Source organism: Bombyx mandarina, chromosome 28 (assembly GCF_030267445.1).
Source record: "Bombyx mandarina strain Sakado chromosome 28, ASM3026744v2".
NCBI lineage: Eukaryota > Metazoa > Arthropoda > Insecta > Lepidoptera > Bombycidae > Bombyx > Bombyx mandarina.
The window spans coordinates 7,518,271-7,543,088 of NC_143233.1; the positions used below are offsets into that span (position 1 = coordinate 7,518,271).

The following is a 24,818-nucleotide window of genomic DNA, read 5'->3' on the forward strand; positions in this document are numbered from 1 at the left end:
AAAAAAAAAACACTTTTTCATTGTTGATTTCGTTTATTCATATCATTAAGTATTACATTGTCCGTACGTACGTTTAAAAATAGTAGTTACAAAAAAGAGTACTTACGTAAAGTGAAAAAAAAACTTACATCATTAATCTTAATTAAAAATAGGTTTTTTGGGTATAAATTCATAGTTGAAGCTAAAAATGACGATAAATCAATCGAAGATTCAAAGGCGATACTTTGGAACTCCAAGAAATTTATCACAGTATACGTAATGTTTATACCGACAGTTTTAGATTGAACTAATGTTAAATGTTCTTAACATAAGAAATATATGCACTAATCATTTAAGAAAAGTGCAAAGCAAAACTATCTTTATAAAATTTTAAATAACGTCGTTTTTGGACTGAATAAATACAGCAGAAATGCAGGCTGATGCTATTTAGTAAGTCACAAGCATTATGGATTTTTTTTTGAGGCTGTCTTTAGAGGGAAGACGATTGCTTCGTGGGATTTTTGACATTTTAACTTTTTTTAAGCTATTGCATGGCTTTTATCGCGGGCCTTGAGCGCGGCGACCGAATCATGAAATTCCGTAACGAAAAAAACCTAACACCCCCACTCCGCCTACCATGTAGCTCGCGTTCAACACATTCACACGTTGCGCTTGTGTAGTTTTTGTGAATAAGCGCGCGGCGTGACGTCACACTGCATGCGCGTCATGAAAAGTCTGCCCCTCTCTCTCTCGCGCGGTCTAGCTTATGAGTGTGAAGGGGGCAGTTAAGGTTTTGCTTTTATTAATGTTTAATATAGCGTGGTCTTGTTTTATTATTGTTTTAATATTAAATTATCATTGTCTAATTATAATTGCGTAAGTTGATAAAAATGCTATGCAATAGCTTTACCGCGGCAGTTCCCGAGTGCCACACGTTTTTTTATAACTATGTTTCCCAAACAATAACTTCCTGAGAAATATCAATATGAAAAATCGAATTATTTCATTAACATTTAAAACTAAATCGCAAGATTTGACTTGAAATATCGTGTGTTAATTTGATTCCTGCTGTAATTTATGTCATTGCTATGCAGCAGTAACAACATTGTCGTCTTGAATCGCCGAACGTGGATCTCCACGATGACCTGGAGCTCGTCTCTGTCAGTAAGTATCTACAGTCGGCATCGCTGCGCCACTTTGAGAAGGCGGCACGACATGAGAACCCTCTTGTCGTGGCGCTGGAAACTACATACCCGACCCAGTAGACCGAATGGTAAACCGTCGACGTCGCCCAAAGCACATCATTACGGATCCTCCTGATCCATTAACGGTGCTTTTGTGTTAGCAACACTCCGGCTTGAGCCCCGTGAGCTCACCTACACGTTAGGGTGAAGCTGAAATAGCCTCTGCTATGAGCAAAGGTAGGAAAAAAAAATGAATCGCCTGATAATTCGTTTTGTTAGTAAATTTCAATCTAAAACTATCGTTCGATACTTAATTAATTTATAAAACTAAAATCACTATAATTTTAACGATTACATTGATAAATGCAAGAAAAAATATTTTAATAGTACTATTTAAATCTATTAAAAGTGCGTAGACACATGTAGATTCCATCTAAGGAGGAGAAACAAACGATTTGAAATCTAACTGACTCAGATTCTTTAATTTATAGAATAGTTAAATCTCTTAAGCCATCGTCGATGTGACAATGTCAATAAAGCACAAATATGATGGAAAATATGCGTGTAATTGGCGGCAATAAGTAGGTATTAAAACTTCTAGAAAGAATCAATTAGTGTTGTCTCTGTTTAATTCACGGAAGTATTGGTTTTAACTCGGCTGTTGTACTGCACAGATGACATTCTAGAATTATTGATTCACTGTCTCTCTCTAATAATTAGAGAGACAGTGAGGTGTGTATAATATAAATTTCTTAATTTCTAGTAACTTAGTTGAAGATTTAAAAAAAAAAAGATGTATTTATGTTTAAAGTATTGTAATGTTGTCATGAGAATTCTATAGTATTAATTCGTTTTGCTTCATTTATACTTGAGTTAAAAAGTTAACTAAATAATTACAATAATCGTAATTTTTTTTTGTTAAATTTAACAATTAAATTTACTAGATTGGACCGTGTCTAGAAGTAGTTACTGAAAATTATTATAATTAAAATTAACTGTAAATAATAATATGCGTAAAATATTTTCAAATACGCACTTTAAATTAGGAATATAAATGTGAATAACTAAAATTAAAACATTTTTGTGACTGATTACTTAAATTAATGATTAATTATATTAATAAAAAACCAACAAGATAATGATTTAAAATTTATATAGTAAGGCACCTCGAGTTTTTGGTTTTAAATTAAGAGAAAACAAAAAAAAAAACGAAAAATGAAAATTTTCTTAACTTTATAGAAAATCGTGTATTTCTATATAAAGGTGTAAAAATGAAGCGTTTTGAAAGTAACATGTACACGTGGCGTGCCCTAAGATAAATATATTACCATTAATTCGGTTGCTTTCTCTTTTTATAAATTGTTAAGAATACAAATAAATTTTCATAAATGTTTATGCAAATAACATTAAAGCAGTATGGCTTCGGTGCCCTTTGTCTCGCGTTTCTCTGTGAGAGTTTAAAAATGTAGTTCCTTTTTGGACTTTTTGGCGGGAACGCGAGGAGCGAAGTTGTGTGATTTGTTTTATTTTATCTATTGAGTGCTTCTTCAGGTTTAAATGTGTAATAACAATGGTGTATTAACTGTTTAATATCTGTGAAAGTGCACAAATGTGGGAAAGCGAAACAAAGCCGCTGGACGTAGCTTCCCGAGATCCTCCAAAAAGTCCACTGAAAAAATTTCTTAGTAAATGACCGCCATTATACTGAAATTATATTTCATCCCATACCATCTCATCTCATTTTATTTAATTTCATCCAAGTTGATTAATGTCTCAAATTAATAATCTTTATTTCATTTCACTCCTTATTATCATTTTTCGTAAAAATAAGAATATAAATTAAAATGAGACTTGACCTAAAGGTCTTAGTTACCAGGTCATAAAATCCCTTAATAAAAGTAGTTCCTTTTTCGGACCCAAGCGTACGCTGCTCATGTTTGAATTAAATTCTCAAATTACAATTTTAGTGCAATAATCTGTATTTTTCAACAAATAATTACCTAATAACAGAAAATATAGAATATACACTCGCGAGCAAAAGTTTGGAATCACTTACTTGAAATTAGTTTCTCGCGATCTCTTGTACTAATTTTTTTTTAATAATCATTAAAACGACATCGTTTTAAAGGTTCAATTCTTAACTTTAAATTGATACTAAATTCATTAAAATCAAGCCAGTATTTAAGAAGCTATCCCGGATTAAGTGAAGGAATAACGAAAAAGACGTGTTTCAATTGCTTGATACGTCGCGAGTTGCGACTTATTGACCCCTATAAAAGCACCTGTTATCGGATTTTCTTTATCAGTTGACTTTCACACGTTGACTGATACACATCTCCGCTAATTTTGATCCATTACCTTTTACGACAATGGAGACAACACCTCCAGAAGCAGCACAAATCGTAGACCTATTGCAAGAAGGGCTCAGCCTGCGGGTTGTCGCTCGTTGGCTCCACATAAGCCAGTCCTGTGTTTCGAAAGCTTACAAGCACTTTCAGGAGACTGGTGGCTTTATCCCGAGACCAAGATCTGGACAGCGCCGGTGCACGTCGGAGAGGGATGACCGTTTTATCGTGTTAACCTCTCTCCGAAATCGGCATTTACATGGTGTCGACGTCCAACAGGAGCTCCGAGATATTCGTGGGGTAGCAGCCAGCGAGTGGACACTTTGTTGACGACTCAAGCTAGCGAATCTGACTCCAAAAAGGCCTCCCACAAGCACGAAACTCACGGAAGCTCACCGACAAGCTCTCCTTCAATTTGCTCGCACCCATCTTGATTGGGAGGTTGAGCAATAGAGGCAAGCCTTGTTCTCCGACGAGAGCAAGATGTGTTTGCACGGTAGCGACCGAAGAGGTCGGGTCTACAGGTAGCCTGGGGAGTGACTTTCGCAGTGCTGTTTCGCTGAAACAGTGGCTTATGGGGGCGCCATTGTATGATGTGGGCCGGCATTTCCTTCGATGGTAAAACCGAGCTTGTTTTCGTGCCTGGCGGGGGACGAGGAGGCGGTCTAACTTCGGACTGGTACATTTCCAATATTCTGCTGGAACATGTCTTTACCTATGCTGGATATATCGGTGATCACTTCCTCCTTATGCACGATAACGCTCGTTGTCACACTGCCCGTGTAACAACTGTATACCTCGAAGAAGTCGGTATCGCCACATTGCACTGGCCAGCGCTCAGCCCTGACTTGAATCCCATTGAGCACGTGTGGAATGAACCGAAGAGGAAGTTTCGTTCCAGAACTCCTGCTCCTTCATGTCTGAATGAGCTGAAATTGGCGTTGATTTACGAGTGGGAAGGTACCCCACAAAAATCAATTCAGAAGCTGATCATGTCTATGAAGAATCGTCTTCGAGCAGTTATTAGGGCGAGAGAAGAGAACACAAAGTACTGATACTTAATTTTAAGGCTAAATAATTTCTTTTACTTATTAATTTTTGTTGTTTTGTTCATTCATTATTTTTCCATATTTCCTTGTTTTCCTACCTCCTTCACTTAATCCAGGATAGCTCCTTAACTACTGGCTCGATTTAAATGAATTTGGTATCAATTTAAAGTTGACAGCTGAACCTTTAAAATTATGTAATTTTTATGATAATTAAAAATTTATTTAGTAACCAAGATCGCGCGGAACCAATTTCAAGTAAGCGATTCCAAACTTTTGCTCGCGTGTATAGAAAAAAATATTACAATAAAACGCCGGTAGTATAGTGATGAGTAAATATGTTTGTTTATTTTTCATTGCGCGGAGTAAGCAATGAAGATAAGACAAACTAACCCTTAACTAAGCTGGTTCTTAGGGCACGTCGAAAATTGTGCTAAGTGAAAAAGTTATAAAGTGACAATCGATATCCTTAATTAACGAAACAAAAAATTACACCTTAATATGGCATACAATTATAAATAAGGCTCTTATTTATTCGTAAAGAGATCAATAGCTATGATAATTAATAAGTTGAATTATAATTAAGTTTTACATTAAAACAGAAATCGTAAAATATTGCGTGAAATTAATATTAATTATATTTCATTCGGGATTTGCTAAGTCCGGTGCGTGTCAGCGCCATCATTACTTCAGGACGAGTCCAATACAAAGCACAAATCTATATATATAAAAATGAATTGCTGTTCGTTAGTCTCGCTAAAACTGCTGTACCGATTTGGCCAATTTTGGTCTTGAATTATTTGTGGAAGTCCAGGGAAGGTTTAAAAGGTAGATAAATATGAAAATGCTCGAAATTAAATAAAAATAATTTTGTTTTCCCTTTGATGTGTCCCCCGTCGGACGGATTCTTTTTGTTTGTTTTAAGTTTATTTTACACAAAAGTTTAGGTCTTCTATTTATCGATTGAGGCACTACGAAGTCTGCCGGGTCAGCTAGTATATGATAATTTTTCACTATACTGTTTTCGTTCAAGATGAGTTCAATCTCCGTGTAAAATTATAAACCAATTGGTGATTGATAGCTTTGTTAGTACATCTTATTAAAATAAACTTTTTATTACAATAACTAACAATTTAATACTTCATTAAATATAAAACCAGATAATTGGAATAATTAAATTAAATAAATTGCATTATTTGTTATCATTTATCGGATGGACCGAGTTGAATGAAACATTAGATTATTTTACGATTTCTGTCGTAACGTGCTGTTTTTCAAATCTTCTGTCGAAATCTGTATTAAATTCGTCTTTGTTGATTCTTTTGTTCATTTATTCTTTGCATTCTTCTTTTCGTTTCACGTCGAGCCCAAAGTCGTCTGAAAATTAAAATAATGTTTACAGTCAAAACCGTTTACTGCGACATCGTTTAATACAACATGCCGGTTATAATAACCAATAACAAAGGTCCCGGCTGAATGCCATATGACCGCCTTATTAAAAACATTGCTTTCTACGACATACCTCATAAAACGACCACATTTAACTAATATTTCGGAGAATTAGATCTGTTAGAACGACCGGCTAACCTGTATTGTAAACAATTTGAATACGTATCCACATTTGTCTTCAATGGCTTTTAAAATCAGGAAAGAAAACAATAGGATTTAGTTTAGTGTAGGGTCTTTTCTAATTCTTAGAAACAAAACACGTGCATGCGGTAGTCAAAGCCCGCTTCTTCATATCTATTCAGTTAGTTTGTTACTTATCTATACACAAGATGCACCAAAACATTGTGGAGTTAATATTACAAATTAATATTGAAGAAAAATCGCGTATTATGTAAATATATTTTTCCAATGATTCCCTATCGATTTGTTTGTACTTGCACGATACACATTAAACATCACCGGTTGTTACGACTATCGGTTTTTACGACTGAATATGAGCAGTCCCTTCGATGTCGTTATAACAGATTTTGACTGTATTTGTATGTATACTAACATAGTAAAAGCTTTGTATAAGTTACTTTACTTTATTTTATTGGCGGTACGACCTCTTGTGAGTCCGCGCGGTTAGGCACCACCACCCTGCCTATTTCTGCCGTGAAGCAGTAATGCGTTACGATTTGAAGGGCGGGTCAGCCGTTGTAACTATACTGAGATCTTAGCACTGATATCTCAAAGTGGGTGACGCATTTACGTCGTAGATGTCTATGGGCTCCAGTAACCACTTAACACCAGGCTGTAAGCTCGTCCACCCACCTAAGCAAAAAAAATATATATATGATATGACTGCAGAGGAAATCACGGTGGTGGTCCTCCTAAGAAATTGGGTTGGATGTCAATTGCATTGAAAGAACGAATGTAGCTTGAGGGCTGAAGCTCTATTTGGTTTAAGCGATATTTGTTTTAACTCTACAAGAGAGCCAAGTTTAAAATCAGGAGCAAAAAAGTGGTAAAAAAAAATCTTCTTCAGCCATTTAAACGGAGTAAACTTAATTGACGTTCAATTAAAAACATCGAATTACAAAAATAAATGTCGTAATAAATATTATGCAAAAGGTCACTTAAATCAAACAGCATTTCACCCCTCGGACTGATTGCTTCGCCACAGAAACAGGCAAGACTACAGAAACCAGTGCATTTACAAAAGAGCCTTTATTTATTTATTTTTTATTCCTTAAATGTGTGGACGAGCTCACCTGGTGTTAAGTGGTTACTGAAGCCCATAGACATCTACAATGTAAATGCGCCACACACCTTGAGATATAGTTCTAAGGTCTCAGTATAGTTACAACGGCTACCCCACCCTTCAAACCGAAACGCATTACTGCTTCACGGCAGAAATAGGCGGGGCGGTGGTACCTACCCGTGCGGACTCACAAGAGGTCCTACCACCAGTAAAAACCTACCTGTTCGAAGCGATAAGGGGTAAATTAAGTAACAAAAATGGAAAATGTGAATACGCTGTAAAAAATACAGTATTCAGGCATTCAGAAGTGATATAATACAAGTAAGAGATAAGAAAGTGTTATATAATAAATAGATCATGAACATTTTATACCCTCTGCGGCACGAGTTTTAGAGTTGAAAACTGCGCTTTAGAATCGGCCTCATACCCATACGCTCTGGTTAATAGACGAAATATTACTGCGATGTCTACATTCTACAACTATAGTATTATCATGCCACTGTAAGTTACCAATTGGGCAGGAGTCCAACAAAAACTACACGTAATTGGTCAACTAGGCTATTTATTGTTTTATTAGGGAGATGGCTGTGTCTTTGTGATAGTTGACGTCCAAGAGTGATCATTACCACTCCACAAAATGCTATAACTATATGGCTATATGTTTGTAGAACCGAGCTTGTCAACCGAAAATCGATTTTAATCGTATTCCTATTTCGGTTCCGTTAAAAAAAAAACAATAATAATGATCTATTTAATGATAGAAATGCATTGAACTCGCCTTTTTTTTCATTGCAAATCAAACTATATTGTAATGTTTTTTGTAGTGTTCTATCTCGATTCAGAGTTCTTTGTACTGTTCTGAAAGGGAACTGTGTGGATCTTGTACATGTTTTATTGTTACTGGCTAGTTAAGGCATGATACGCTCCGCCGTAACAACCGCTGAATATTTTAGAAATAATGATTAGCGCGCCATCTATTATTCGTGAATCGTGTTAATTATTATTTTCTTTGCATTAGGGCTTGCGGTTGTAGTACATAGAACATCAAGCATTAAAATTTACCATGAGATATGTGGATCGCCATTGTGTTATTGCATTTTGAAGTCGTCGTGGCCTAAGGGATAAGGCGCCCGGTGCATTCGTATCTAGCGACGCAACGGTGTTCGAATCCCGCAGACGGGTATAAATTTTTCTAATGAAATACGCACATAACAAATGTTCACGATTGACTTCCACGGTGAAGGAATAACATCGTGTAATAAAAATCAAACCCGCAAAATTATAATTTGCGTAATTACTGGTGGTAGGACCTCTTGTGAGTCCGCACGGGTAAGTGATTCTATTCTATTCGCGCCTATTTCTGCCGTAAAGCAGTAATGCGTTTTGGTTTGAAGGGTGGCGTAGCCGTTATAACTATACAGAGACCTTAGAACTTATATCTTAAGATGGGTGACATCTTTACGTTGTACATGCCTATGGGCTCCAGTAACCACTTAACACCAGGTGGGCTGTGAACTCGTCCACCCATCTAAGGAATAAAAAAAAATTAATAACAGAACACTTTATTCGTACAGATATTTAAGTAAAAATTTAATAAGTTCCTTGATAATAGCGAGTCTATTTGTAAATTGATTTTATTTTATTTGATACCACTATTTTATACGACAGGTATGTCATTAAAGCTTTTTTCACGCTTCTACGAAACCGTAAAAGTAATTCTAATTACGTGTCTGCGACTCGCGAAAACCAGAAAAACAATAATGAATTTTCAAATTCAGTCTAAGACGAATTTATTTTAGCAGCTTTTCATCGCGCAAAGCTCTAATAAAGGGTGTCGCCCTCATTATACGGTACCTATAAATAATTCAGTAGCATTGCGTCTGGATATCGGTTGTGTATACAGCAAAAACTGGACCTACATTACCATCTAGTTTTTGTGGTGAAATTAATGTACTTGGGCTCTATGTTTATCCTGGTGGTTAGTGGTAGGGCTTATATTTATAACTAACTGGTGGTAGGACCTCATGTGAGTCCACACGGGTAGGTACCACCACCAATTTCTGCCATGAAGCAGTAATGCGTTTCGGTTTGAAGGATGGGGCAGCCGTTGTAACTATACTTGAGACCTTAGAACTTATAGCTCAAGGTGGGTGGCGCATTTACGTTGTAGATGTCTATGGGCTCCAGTAACCACTTAACACCAGGTGGGCTGTGAGCTCGTCCACCCATCTAAGCAATAAAAAAAAAAAAAAAAAATTTTTTTTTATTAATAAAGCTAATAAAATATAAGCTGTTCCTAGTATTGTGAATCAACATAGACACCATAATATATTAGACAGGTCTTTAGGTTTTAAAACAAATATAATAATATCCGAAAGATACTCAATTACTCATTCAAAATGAAATCTTCAAAGCTCTATTTAATTGGATTTCTTTTTGCGTGACAAAAATGCAAAAACATGTTTTCACGTGAAGCAATTAGGCTTATAATCCATTAAGGTATCGTGTCGCATGCCAGAACCGGGCGTCGTCAGGACACTCCCAGCCGTTTTCATTGCATTAACTTCGCCAATTAATACGAAAGGAAATTTTTTGCGTGTGTTTTTTTTTTGTTCGTGAGTTATTTTTTTAATGTCGAGGTGCCCTTGATTTTTGCAAGGTTTTTGGAGGCAATCGATTAGTTTACATAGTTATCTACTAATTTATCAGCCCACAGACGTCCACTGCTGGACGTACGCATTCTACAAGCCTCGCCACAAAGATCGGTTCTGTGCTACCTAGTATTGCATTAGAATAGTGAACGAGGGTCTATCTAGTGTTTAATAGAGCCCATAGGCAGTATGGATGCAGCCACCTATCCTTGGACATGAAAAATCCTTTTCCGCTTATCATTAAACAGACTGGAACGCGCGAATTTTCGCTGCAGAAATAAGCGAGGAAGAGCCCCCCCCCCCCTCATCTTGGAGGCGTATTATCTCATCAAATATCCTACCGCCACTATCCAGTATTGGATCAATAGAAAGACGCCATTATCTATACCCATCTACTTATATACTCATATCATAAAGAGGAAAGATTTGTTTGTTTGTTTTTATTGAATAGGCACCGAAACTACAGAACCGAATTGAAAAATTCTTTCACTGTTTGGAAGCTACACTATTCCCGATTGATATAGGCTACAATTTAAAAAAAAAAATAGGAGTCTTTACTAAAACTCCAATAATGTAACCTAAGGTGTAAAAAATTTACCTAAAATATTCTTTACATTGCGTGCCTTGCGAAAACTATTGATGATAGAATAAAATAATGTACTATGACTTTGTAGAACACATTATTATTTACAAAAAGTGTCGCGACAGCATATGTCTAACTATTATAGTTATGCTGCAATAAGTGTTCTTTTATTAAAAAAATTAAACAACGTCGATATTTGACGTAATTCACATTTTTTATTGCAACCTCTGGGCCTTACAATAATTAACAGACAATGATAATATTACGATTGTTTATAGCTTAACAGAATGAAAACATAAATTCCGTACTGGAATAACGTATTCCGAAACAAATCGATGTGCAATACCATTACTTGCAATTACCAATTGCATTAGATTATTTCCTAATGTATTGATGCATCTGTAATGTTTTGAAATAAGCGAACGAAGATTGAATGTCCTCACTGTAAGCAAGTAATTGCTAACTGAAATGCTACTAGTATACGAATGGATAAAGAACATCTTATATAAACATAAAAATATTTTTTACTGGTGGTAGGACGTCTTGTGAGTTCGTAAGGGTAGGTACCACCACCCTGCCTATTTCTGCCGTGAAGAAGTAATGCGTTTAAGTTCGACGGGTGGGCAAGTTGTTGTAATGTAAAAACTAAGACATTAGAACTCATATCTCAAGGCAACATTTACGTTACCGGTAACCACTTAACACCAGGTGGGCTCATCAACCTCTATAAGCAATAAAAAAAGGGCTTCGTTCCTTCCTAGACAAGGCATATGTTAGATATGATTTGTGAATTGCTTTGCGTCTTATTTGATAAATAAAAACGTGCTCTAAATTGAGGTCATAATTCAAGATACATGGCAAGAAAGAGCTTTCAGCTTAAAACTATAAAGTACTCACCATTATTTCAAAGGTAAAGCGTTGGTACCCGCTTCTGCGCACCCAGAGACAATTTAGAGGTAACGTTCTTGTAATTCTCTTTTTTCACCCTAGCTTTTGGTTTCTCATCAACCGGACACCCCTTAAGTTCCCAGACCAAGTTCGTCAAGCTTTTTGGTCTGCTTATCTTCCTAGATCGTTTCTCGGGTAATTTCGGTCCATTGCCAGAATCTCCAGATGTCCTGCCACCTGAATGACTGGAGTCCAACGTTCCATCTAACTCCATGGCTTGGTGAATGTTTGAAAGACTCTTATACCTTATGTTGAAGATAGGCGAATCGCCTTTAGTTAAAGGTCTGACTGGACTAGCTAAGGGACTAGGCGTTTCTTTTGTGGGCGAGCTACTTTTCTGCCTGAAAACTATTTTAGTTTTGCTGTTGTTCATGTTGTTTTTTATGAACAGCTTCGGTAAGTTCGGTACTTGCGCCACAGAGCATTTCTCTTTGTAGACAATCACCGGTGCCTCTTTCGGCACAATTGATTTTCGGGTTCTTTTCTCTGCTTTCTGAATGTTCAATGGCTTTTTGGTGGGGATCGTTTCAATGGGGGGCGGCTCTGGCTTGATCTCCGTGATTAGTGGCATGTGGATGGGCGTGGCTGCCGGCGAAGCGGGGGCCGATTCATGTCTAGGAGGGGGATCGTTGGAATAAGATGCTTTAATGCTTTTCGGTAATGGAGCGAAACCCCTAACGTAGTCGTAAATTTGGTCGATCTCATCATATTCGTCGGGAATGCTGTTCTCGTCTCGATGACTGCTGTAAATGTGATTGTGTCTCAGATGCTTGTGTTGGTTCGCGGAATCGGATGACGCGCTGCGTCGTAAAAAGTAACCGGTTTTAACTAACGGTGGTGCGTTTAATGGGCCATTAAGGAGTCGTTTTGGGTCTCCCAATTTGCCATCGAGTACGTGCATCCTGTCAACAACGTCAGTCAGCAGTCTGTTACATTTCTCGACTAATCTTGAGAATTCCATGAAATTCTTAATTAGTTCCTCGTTTTTGCACTTCTGCATTTTGAGAGGAGCAGCTAGAGGTAAAGCAACTAATGCATTGCCTTCTTTGGGTAGTGGCAGAGCGAAAACATGCTCTTCTTCGAACATCGAAAGCAGTCTTATTTCAGGAACGAAATGGCTTGCACTCTTCAATCCCCGCGGCGGAGTTCCGTGCACTAGTCTTACCGTTATCGGCAGTCGTTTCGTCAGCAAAGTCTTAGCGGTGTGAACTCCACTGATGTTCTCTTCTTTAGCGATAGCAGAAAACTTTCCTCTCTGATCCAGGCTCAACAAGATCAGATCTCCTTTTGAGTCTGTGCATTTCAAATACTTATTCTTGCCCAAGAACGTTTCACCTTTAGGCGTTATTATTTCGCCGGCGGGTAAGTTTCTGGTTCCATCCGCTGTGATATTACCATCTAAATCTGTTTTCCCGCAAATTACTCTAATAGGATCTCTAACCAAGCAGCCATCGTCTAGTTTCCGTCTAGATAGTTCAGTTACTGTCTCAATACATCTGACCGCCCTACCTTCTTCACTAAGCAACTCGAAGTATCCTCTATACGTGTCTGGGATGGCGATTCTTGGCCCTACGGGTACCATGCGACGACCTTCTTTGAGTTTGATAGCTTGGGCGATGATTTTCTTTCTCTTCCCCGCTGATATGAAGATCGCTGTGCTCTGTAGTCCGGGGCTCGGTAAGGTCGGGACACCCAGGCCTCCATACTGTCCTTTGATGATCTTGGCGACGCTCGGAAGGCGGTTCTTGGCGACGAACTCTCTTAAGTAATTCCCCTCATCAGACCAGCGCGAGGCAGCGACAACGATTTGCCCGTCTGTGGCTGCCATGGTTTTGTCACATCTGGAATCAGATAAACTAAAATTAATGATTGATTCAATTTGCATCCTACCTCCCTTTGTTTTTAATGAACAGAGTTACGCTGATACACTTTCATTTTATTTATTTATTTATTTACTAGCGACTCGCCCTCGCTTCGCTTCGAAAACTGTAATTTATTATTGATTTCTCCATTATTTAATGGATGTTATTATACATATAAGCCTTCCTCTTCAATCACTCTATCTATTAAAAAAACCGCATCAAAATCCGTTGCGTAGTTTTAAAGATTTAAGCATACATAGGGAGAGACAGATATAGGGACAGAGAAAGCGACTTTGTTCTATGTAGTGATTTATTTTATTTGGCACATAATACATATTACAAGTAAAAGATCTGGCTTGTAACAGAAGCCAATGTGCGAACGACTAATCAAGACAAATGTGCTAAGCTTATACACGATGTTCTTTAGCTTTGGAGCTGATAAATCCGTTATGTAATACTATCGAAAGCTAAATATCTTTCTTTTTCTTGGTAGATTCTTGTTCATTTAAGACCGCCTAATGTATTTTTTATCCCTTTTAAATTTGATTTGATTTTACCTAGTACTAGCCGTACTCGCCCGCTTCGCTGGGCACTTAAAATTAACATTGTTATTTATTTTCATTATTATTAGGAAGTCCAACACTCATATAAATATTAGCCTATCTATTAAGAACATGTATTTTCTACATGAATACTAAGTTTCAAGTCAATCGGATGCATGGTTCAGTAGTTATAACGGAACATCCGCAAAAACCACTGTAGATTTATATATTAGTATAGATTAGGGTCCAATGAAACATAATCGACTCTAATCACATTTCTTAGAATGTTCTGGGTGAATTAGATAGTTTTTGGTAAAAAATCTGGATGATCTTCTCAACGATGCCGATTTTCGTTAACCATAGATAATAAGAAGAAATTACCACGTACCACCAGTATATTGACAACATGAAGATCCGTATAAAGTTGAGTTACCGGATCGTAAAGTAAAAATAACAGAACGTGGGAAACAGCCACGGAATGAATTAAAAAGTTGAAATGTTTTAAGCATTGACTTGGTTAAAGTCTTGGATTAGTTATGTTAACGACTTCTCGGCGGAAACATTCAGTGTGTACTTACCGCGTACTTCAGTACCGAGAAACTGTGTGCTTTATTTCACGATTTGAGCTTTGCGAAGAATTGACGTAAACTTTTTTTTATTGTCATTGCATGAAGTTTATGTCACCTGATAGTAGGTGGTTATTGTCGCTAATGGACACTAGCAATGCCAGAGGTAAGGGCGAACCGCTGTCTAGTATTGAAGACTCTCCTTATGATTCAGGGTTTTATTTTTTGGTCTATATGGCTACGCGTGCTTTCCTTCAAGCTGGTGTTCAGACGAACCTTAATACCATCATTTTAACGATATTTAACAACTTAATTTTATTTACTTAGGTTTTCCAACATGTTATTTTTATTAAAAAAGTAATAAGCGGTTTTTAATGTATGTCCTTCTTAATTCTAGAGAGACGCTGGGAAATTATAAATTAAAATATTCGTCAACGAAAAATTAATACATAAAAAAAATTTAATCAAATTATAATTGTATTGCACACAGTTATTACAGTATTTTATAGGCAAACTAATTATTTGTAGTAAGAAATTAATTAAATTGTATACGAGTAGTTATCAAATTTTATTGCTTAGATGAGTGGACGAGCTCACAGCCCGCCTGGTGTTAAGTGGTTACTGGAGCCCATAGACATCTACAACGTAAATGCGCCATCCACCTTGAGATATAAGTTTTAAGGTCTCAGAATAGTTAGTTACAACGGCTGCCCCACCCTTCAAACCGAAATGCATTACTGCTTCGCGGCAGAAATAAGCGAAGTGGTGCTTCCTACCCGTGCGGACTCACAAGAGGTCCTACCACCAGTAATTACGCAAACTATAATTTTGCAGGTTTGATTTTTATTACACGATGTTATTCCTTCACCGTGGAAGTCAATCGTGAACATTTGGTAAGTACGTATTTCATTAGTAAAATTGGTACCCGCCTGCGGGATTCGAATACCGTTGCATCGCTAAATACGAATGCACCGGACGTCTTATCTTTTAGGCCACGATGACTTCGGAAGTTGGAACGTTTGCCTACATTTGCCGCTAGGGGCGCTGTTCCAACTGCATACAAATTTGGGTTAACTTTTACGCTATCGCGAACGTTAACAAACTCGCACTAAGCACACTGATCTATTGGCACTATTCATTAGCGGTTCGCTAAACAAAACAAATATTACGAAAACAATTCACGTTGTATTTAGCACATCGTTCAACAAATTAACGGTTCTAAATTAGTCAATTTTCGGCTAATTAACCCGTGAATACGTTCAAAACAAACTGTATTGTAGTGCGTCATTGTTAAAGAGCACTATCCAGTAATGCAGCGATGCTATTCTATTGCAAATCTATGTTTTATTGTATTGTTATTAAGTGTTAACACTATAGCTAGTAGCGATAAGAATAATCGTATTGTCGATGGACATTATCGCTTTTGGACGTTCGCATAGCAAGCCGAATATACTAAAGTCGTTACCTATGCCTGAAAATCTCATTTATGTGAAGTTTAAATAGAAATTCAGAAGATATTTTACTAAAAGAGAGGGAGAGAGAAAGAGAGATGATTTTATACATACCCACGTAACCGTAACTATGAGACATTTGGGGCAAATTTAATAAGTAAAATATCCTTTGGTCTATTAATAGATTTAATTTATTGATCGACGATGATAAAGAAAAAGCAGTTCTAATTCTGGCCTCCTGGAATTTTCCTGCCCATCCAGTTTCACGTGGTCGGTTAGGTCAGCTCACAGGCTCAGCCTGAGAGAATTTGCTAACACTAGCCCTAGCAAGTGCAGTGCTTCGCAGAATCTACCACCGGATCGTGATCGCTACCCGCTGAGGTGAGGTGAAGATTAAGCTGATTGGTTTAAACGTCTTTAACATCTGTACACATTTAAATAGTTTACTTCGTTAAGAAAGAAGGTCTTATTACTACTGGTACTATTTTTACTGGTGGCAAGACCTCTTGTGAGTCCGCGCGGGTCGATACCACCACCCTGCCTATTTCTGCCGTGAAGCAGTAATGCGTTTCGGTTTGAAGGGTGGGGTAGCCGTTGTAACTATACTTGAGACCTTAGAATTTATATCTCAAGGTGGGTGGCGCATTTACGTTGTATATGTCTATGGGCTCCAGTAACCACTTAACACCGTGTGGGCTGTGAGCTCGTCCACCTATCTAAGAAATAAATAAATAAATGTTATTTTGTCTTATTTGTGTTACAAGGCATAATTTTTACTCGACTTTCAGAATTACGTTTTGATTGCTAATTAAGATTGTTTAGCTGGTTGTAACTAAATCGTTTGGCGTATTAGGGAATATGTATGGCGTATTAGGAGATAGCTTTGACTATGGGTCGGTATTTACGGGCAAGTTTAAGGTCAACGTACGCTAAGAATGGCGGTGTGTTTATGTAACACAACGTCACGCTACGATGGACGCGAATTTACTGTGCGCTTTCCGAAGATAGGAGGCTTAGTTTATTCCGATTTTGTTTTTGTAATGTCGACCGGAGTACCTGGCTACCGTAGTTCTAGTAAATTAACTCACAGACACAGCCCACTGTGTTTCTCGCCGGATATTCTCAGTGGGTCGCGTTTCCGATCCGATGGTAGATTCTGCGAAGCACTGCTCTTGGTAGGATCAGTGTTTCCAACGTCGTCAGGTTTGAGCCCCGAAGGCGAACCTACTTGTTAGGTATTGCAACGTATTTGCTCGCCGGGGCGCCACCCTGGGGCTTGGAGGCGGAGGCACTCGCTGCCGATTACAGGTGGCGTAGTGACCTTCGCTCTAAGGGGAAAGGACGCGCTGGCGATGGAGTAATTAGACCGCGGAGGCTCCAATCTCGGCGGTCCGTGCTGGAGGCGTGGTCTCGTCGTTTGGCGGACCTGTCGGCCGGCCTTCGTACCGTCGAGGCGGTTCGTAAGGTTCTCGCGGACTGGGTGGGCCGCAATCACGGACGTCTCACCTTCTGGCTAACGCAGGTGTTGACCGGCCACGGATGTTTCGGAAGATAGCCGGAAGGGAACCGATGGCGCAGTGCCATCATTGCGAATTGCGCAGATGAATGACCCACACATATTGGCGTGTTTCTCTGGTTTCGACCAGCAACGCGCCGCCCTCGTTGCGATCATAGGGGAGGAACTCTTGCTGCCACGCGTCATGGCAGCGACGTGTCCTGGAAGGCGATGCTCGACTTCTGCGAGTCCACCATCTCGCAGAAGGAGGCGGTGGAACGAGAGAAGTAGAGCTCTTCCCTTTCCGCTCCGATTCCGTGATCCGTCGCCGTCGAGCCGGGGGCCCGAGGAGAGGCTACGCTCGCACATCTCGGCCCCTGTAGATGGCGGCTTCACCCCGGTGAAGGTCACGGGGTGACCTGAGGAAGTTGGGGCCGCACAGCGTGCTACCTGCACTCTAGCGTGCTGCCAAGGAGAAATATCTTCGAGATAAAAAAGAGCAACTGGTTGGCGGTGTATCGCGTCTCGACCCGGCAAAAAAATCATTCAAATCGGTCCAGCCGTTTAGGAGGAGTTCAGTAACAAACACACTAAAGACATATTTTTCTTGTGTGCGTGTTTGTTACTGAACTCCTCATAAACGGCTATATCGATTTGAACGATTTTTTTTATATACGTTTAGGTGGTACCCAGGATGGTTTAGATTCACAAATTATCCCGGCAGATGGCGCTGCAGTCAGTATCTAGGTTATTTATCTTGCCTACAAATAATTTATGTGGCAAAACAACGTTTGCCGGGCCCACTAGTAAATACTATATAAATACTAACAATTGCGCGACAATGTTCAACACGTTCTATATTTACAAACAAAATATTCTTTATCAGTTGATCAATATTAATAAAAAACTAGCGCTATTTCGCTTAATGTCATCCCGCATTTTTATTAAGAACATTATTTGGGACGAAGATACGTCCACATAAAGACCATCTTTGTGTAAAATAACCGTAAAACTTGACCATTTTTGTGTACGTCTAGTTATTTATCTGATCAAACAGATGATACAATGGCGAGAAGTCGGCGAATCATCGCGCCTTCTAAAGTATTTTATCGGACGGCCTTATGCAGTATTGAGTTAGGAAGAATCTCCATTCAAAATAAATAATCAAGTTTTTTTTTTAAGCATTTTTAAACGATAATTCGATGTTGTATTAAAATTTTTATACATAACATTTCGACCATTGGTGAATGCTGACAAATCATTTAAAAGCAAGTTACAATCGTAAAAGAAGTCTTAGAGACTATACAATAGGTATTTTGGGCTACTTAAAATATTTGGACAAGTCAGAGACAAAACGATCTATTAAAGGATTACAGCTGCCAATAATGTACTGACTTTTACCAGGAATAACTAAAAAGTTCTAAATTAAATGAATTTCACTTATTGTTTAAAAATTGTTTTTTCTTTGCTTTTTTTCAACCTATTTTAATGACCTTGAGGGGTCATACTCGATTCAACTAGATTCACCGAATGAATATGTGAGCTTACGGAGCGCTAACCTGTGGACGTTGCTAACCCTGGCCCTAGCAAGAGCAGTGCTTCGCAGAATCTACCACCAGATCGGAAACGCGACACACTGAGAAGATCCGGCGAGAAACTCAACGGGCACTATTGATATGAATCCATTTCTCGTATTCTATTCTGTATTTTTTTTTTTTTTTTTTTTTTTTTTTTATACACCCGTCCTCACAGGGCGTTGCGTCCTACCTCCAACATAATCGGAGCTTTAGCTGCTAGGTTTAACATTTCTTACTATTCTACTTATTTCTTATATAAAATATTATAATATTTACAGGACTTTTTTATGTACATTGTTTAATTTTTTATTCTTACAGTGATTTTTACATCCTATTTTTAACGATTTGTTCTTAAACTCTACATCTTTATTTATCTAATTCCTTACTCTATGCTACTCTATAATATATATCACTATATTATGATAGCATAATTACTTGCTACGCTGTTTTGTTTCTGTTTATAACATTTTGAGCGATTTCGATACAGAATTTTAAAAACGTGTCTCTTTCTTTACTATTTAAGATGTTTGGTACATTTTCCCTTACAATGTTTTCATTTATTTTATTTCCTAATTCAAACCTTTGCATTGCAGGTATTGGGCAGTCGAAAAGGATGTGTGGGACGGATTCCTCTGTTCCTGGCTCGCATGCGCACGATGGGCTCTCTTTGCACTTAAAGCGATTCAAGTACTCCGAGAACCCACCGTGCCCTGTCATAATTTGCGTAATTATACCACCGATTTTTATTTTGCGGATCATCCGGTACGCCATCACAGCATCCGGGAAGAATATCTTTGTGACCGACGCGGTTTCTCCAGTTCGATATCTGCGATTCCATTCGTCAAGCGTCGCAAGTCGAATGCTTCGCTTGGCGAATGAGACCGGGTACAGATCGTAATCAGGTCTTCTTTTGGAGCCCAAAGCGGCACTTTTGGCAAGCTGGTCAGCTCTTTCGTTACCCTCCATCCCTGCATGAGCCTTAATCCAGAATAAGGTAACAACCTTACCCTGGAGAGATGCTGTTGTTAATTTATCTCTGCTCTCTACTGCAAGGGGATGGAGGCAACTATGATTTATGACCGTTTGTAGAGCTGCCATTGAATCACTGTAGACTCCAAAAGAAGACGCTGGGTGTCCGAGAATTACATGTGTGGCCTTGCATATAGCCAGAAGTTCAGCCTGGTAGACGGTGCAATACCCTGGGAGAGCAAGCTTGAAGGCTTTTGTTTCGGTCTCGCTGTTCCACACAGACAAGGCAGCACCGACTTTGCCCTCAATCCTGCTCCCGTCAGTAAATATACGAATTTCAAAGTCACTGTTTTGGTTGAGCTGTTCCCGATCTACCAGGCTCACGAGCCTCAGGCTGATACGCTCAGCGGGGTGTGGCGCCTCAATGGCTGGGGCCACCCGCTCGATCTCCCTGTCCCCCAGCTCCAGCCGGGGCACTCCCCTCTTGGCCTCGTACAGTGAGGCCGCCTCACGCACTCTGAGATCAAGGGGAAGTATCCCAGCCAGTAGCAGCGCCGAGTTCAGGGAGACCGTTCGATAGCCCTTACAGATTTTCTGCGCTATCCCACGCTGGACCACTTGAAGCTGTTTGATCGTCATCAGCTTCTTTGCCGCCGGTGCCCACACGCTAGCAGCGTACAGGATGATCGGCTCTATAGTAGCCGTATAAATAATCCTAACTATATCAGGGTTGAGACCCCAGCTCACTCTCGCCGCTCTGGAGAGTAGCTTATATATTCCAGTAGCCTTTCTGCAGACATTCGCCACGTGAGTGTTGAAAGTCAGCCTGTCGTCTATGGTGACACCAAGGAGTTTTATTTCCCTGGACATGGCAATGTCTATCCCTCCCATCCTCAAGCGTGGGGTGTCGTGTTTAAGTTTTCTGGTAATAACCATCGCATTTGTTTTTTGGGGCGCAAATTTAAGCTTATTTTTGACACCCCACGTCCGAACATGTTCGAGAGCGACATTGGCGCGTCCTTGCACCTCTAGTGCGGTGTCACCATCGAAGACAAGCACGACGTCGTCCGCGAAGGCCTGACCATACTCACCCCAATTCTCTAGGCTTTTTAAGAGAGGGTCCAGGAGGAGGTTCCACAAGATTGGTCCTCCGATGGAACCCTGGACGCACCCCTTGGTAGTGATTTTGGTGCACTCCTCTCCCGCATACCTAACCACTATCTCTCTGTTCCTCAGGTAGCTATCAAATACCTTCCTGAGGTTCAGTGGGCACTTTTCCTCAGCCAGTCGGACTCGTATAGCTGGCCACCAGGCGCTATCGAAGGCTCCCTCTATGTCCAAAGAAACCAGAACAATTATTTTCTTTTCATCTAATTTCCTGTGAATGTGTTGCATTAGATTATAGAGGGAGTCCTCGGTGCTTCTCTGGGGCATGAATCCGTACTGGCGAGTACTCATTTTAGGCAGTAGGTGAAATTTGAGGCGTGACACCAACATTTTTTCATATATTTTGCCTAGTATTGGCAGTAGACCAATTGGTCTATATGCTTTGGGGGTGGTATAGTCAGTCCTTCCCGGCTTTTTCAACACCACGACCGTAGCCTTCTTCCAAAGCTCTGGAAAGTGATGGTATTCCAGACACTTGTTCAAAAATATTAAAAATGCATCACTGTGGTTTCTAATGACGTGTTGGCAAATATCTGCAGTAAAGCCATCCGCTCCCGGGGCTTTTTTCGGGTTAAAGGATTCGCTGGCCTGTTGTAGCTCCGCCATCGTGAATGGTGGGTCGCAGGGCTCAACTTGCTTGCCATCATTCACTTTTTCGGCTTCGGCTCGCGTTTGACGGTGGTCACTATTTTCGGCGTCAGTGAGATCGTCTGGATAGAAGGTCTCTGCCAGAAACTTGACAGAGCCCTTCTCATCCAGAACCTCCCCTTCCTTTACCAGCGGCTGATCCTCCTCCCTATTCGTTGTCCTTCCGATCACCCTGTAAATACCCTCCCACACACCCTCCCTGTCCTGCTTACAGCAAAACTCCTTCCAACTTTCCGTCTGAGCTTTTGCTGCTTCTAATTCATACTTTTCTTTTTGTTTCAGGTACTCCTCGATGACCTTTGACCTCCGGATTGGGGCAGCGTTCCTGATTCTGCGTTTTTTAGTGGCAACGTTCCTCTTCAGATCTGCGAGTTCCTCGGACCACCACGGCAGGGTAAGTGTTTCATTTGATTTTTTGATTGGCATCGACTCTACGCAAGCGTCCGTAATTGATTTCGTAAGACCTAGTGTGGTGTTGTTAAGTTGTTCAGCACTTCGTACATTCGTGAGTTCAGCGGTGGTAAATTTATTTTCTACTAATTTTTGATTTAGTTTCTCACGAAAACTCGTCCAATTGGCTTTCTTTGTGTTGAACAACCTAGTGGTCCTACTTATTTTTGTGCCCTTAGATTTTTGCAGCCGAATACTAAATACTATGCCGTTGTGGTCAGCGCTCGTCAGGCCCTCGTCAACTCTCCAGTCTTCCACTACGCCAATTAAGTCCGCAGAACAAGCTGTTACGTCCACAAAACTTTGGTATCGCTTACCCCCTCGGATGGTATCAAAAGTCGGAGTTTCCCCTCTGTTTTGTATGTGTAGCCCCAGCTCATTGAGAGCACCCAGCATCTCCTCACCTCGGTGGTCGTTTAATGGACTCCCCCACCATGAGCTTTTAGCGTTGGCGTCACCTCCAATAATCCACTTTTTAGACCCGATTTCTTTGTCGATTCGCACTAGATATTCTATCTATTCTGTATTGCATAAAACACGACAGAGAAAAAAAATGAATTTTTTTTTTCCACAAGAGAAAATCGCCGAATTCCCACCCGCACGGCAGCTGGGGTATGTGGAAGTCGAACCTCACTAAAAACTCCTGCCGCTCACAGCCGGCGCCCTACCCCGGACCGAGCGGGAGCCCAGTCGGAGCTATTGAGACGGCGGGACAGGGTTTACGCAGTGCACATCACATCCATCCCGCCGTCCCCCAGACGCCGGACCGGCGGCCGCCAGCAACATGACCGCCGGTTTCCTCGGTCGACGGGCCAAGAGCCCGCATTAATGGCGCCGCGCTACACCTTCCCCCGGAGCGGTCGGGGGAACGCGACCTAAGAAAAAATGAATAACATATTTTATGGCTTATTATTGCATAACGCTTTTAATTTTTGATGGTTATTCTATTGGCGAGTGTACATCACGACTGCTACGTCACGATTAAAGTTATTGTGCTGTGAGATAATATTGCGGCTAACTGTACCGAATCGTTTGTAGACAAATAAGGAGCTTATAATTTGGCCATTAGAATAGCGTTTTCAGTGTTTTTATAAATGGCGTATACAGCCTATCTGATTTATAAACAAACAAAGACAAGATAGTATATAATTTGGATTTTTTTTCGATGAGCTTTTAAAATTTAAAATTTGTAGTAAATACCGAAAGCCAGTAAAAAAAATTAATAACGCTAATGGATTTTTTACAGGTTTAGATTTTGAATTCCGGGTATTGGAAGAAAGCTTGCAAAAACAGTTTAAATAAGTTTCTCGCTCTTCACTAATAATGATAGTAAAACTTATCTGTGCGTTGGATATATTGAAATCGTCTTGCCCTAAAAGAAAAAACGCCTGGCCGAGTATCTGTATCGAGCGATGCAACCGTGCCGTACCAAAACCTACCTCCAACTTGACTATTTCTGCATAGGCCGTGAAGAGTGAGAAACGTACTTAAACTGTTTTCGCAAGCTTTCTTCCGAATGCAAAAATCCAAACCAACAAAAAATATAGTTTACTTAAGTGTATTATGGCGACCTCTAATCTCGATGCAGGTAGTCGGCGTTTACGCGGTGAAGTGATTTCACAGTGTGTTTCCAGGTATTTGTTTTTCCACATACCATCCCACTTTGGAATGAATTCTCTAGGTGTTTTCCGACCACCATGACATGGCCTTCTTCGAGCAACGTTTGCGGAGTTTTTAGTGTCGTCGTCTGCATAAATAGGCAAAATCAAAGAACAAGATAACATCAAAACAGCATCATTGATACTTCGTACACTTTGTTTAAAAAACTAGCTGACCCGGCAGACTTCGTAGTGTCTCAATCGATAAATAAAAGACCTAAGCTTTTGTATAAAATAAACTTAAAACAAACAAAAGGAATTTTGATATTATCTACCTTTTAAACCTTCTCTGGACTTCCACAAATAATTCAAGACCAATATTAGCCAAATCGGTCCAGCCGTTCTCGAGTTTTAGTGAGACTAACGAACAGCAATTCATTTTTATATATATATAGATAAAGAAGAATCTGTGATAAAAATCGCTCAGCTGAAACTCTACCCGCTCGGACCATATGTCCGCTTCCTTTATGGCCCGACATCCGAGAATTATTCGGCCGCTATCGTCCCGTTCCCATGGCACTTAACGTCAGCTTTAAGTCTTGTTTAAAAAAAGAACTGGATATATTTCTGTGGGTCAACGGTGCTCTGTAAATTTATTTGCATAATATGACCAGATTTAGTCCAGATCTATCACGTGATACGTCTAACAGGTAATCTGTAAAAGGTGTTATAGTTTTTTTTTTATAAAAAAATATTAGGTTGACCGAAAAATGTCATAGTTAGGCTATGCGTGTTTCCATAGCGTTCATCAATTTTTTATTTTTTTATTTTTTTTATTGCCCTTATATGCAGACGAGCATACGGCCCACCTGATAGTGAGTGGTTACCGCTGCCCATGGACTTCAGCAATGCCAGGGGCAGAGCCAAGCCGGTGCCTACCAAAATAGCAACGTTGCGTTTTTTAACGCTAACAGAAGAACTACCACCGGCCTTTTAATACGAACATTTAATACTTTTAATAAGCATACAGCCCACCTGATGGTGAGTGCTTACCGTCGCCCATGG

General features: G+C 39.7%; 1 protein-coding gene and 1 pseudogene across 7 annotated transcripts in view; both read right to left on the reverse strand.

Annotated features, from left to right (window-relative positions):
• Positions 1–13: 13 nt before the first annotated feature.
• sano (CABIT domain-containing protein serrano) overlaps positions 14–24,818 on the reverse strand; it is a 129,362-nt gene continuing 104,557 nt past the window's right edge. For all 7 annotated transcript variants that reach the window (XM_089738988.1, XM_089738991.1, XM_089738989.1 and 4 more), the window contains 2 exons: positions 11,378–13,269; positions 14–5,931 (listed from right to left, as the gene is read on the reverse strand). In XM_089738988.1, the coding sequence (XP_089595114.1) occupies positions 11,385–13,256 (1,872 nt within the window). In that variant the 5' untranslated portion in view covers positions 13,257–13,269 and the 3' untranslated portion in view covers positions 14–5,931; positions 11,378–11,384. The remainder of the gene's footprint in view (positions 5,932–11,377; positions 13,270–24,818) is intronic.
• LOC149499718 (uncharacterized) lies at positions 17,081–17,890 on the reverse strand (annotated as a pseudogene).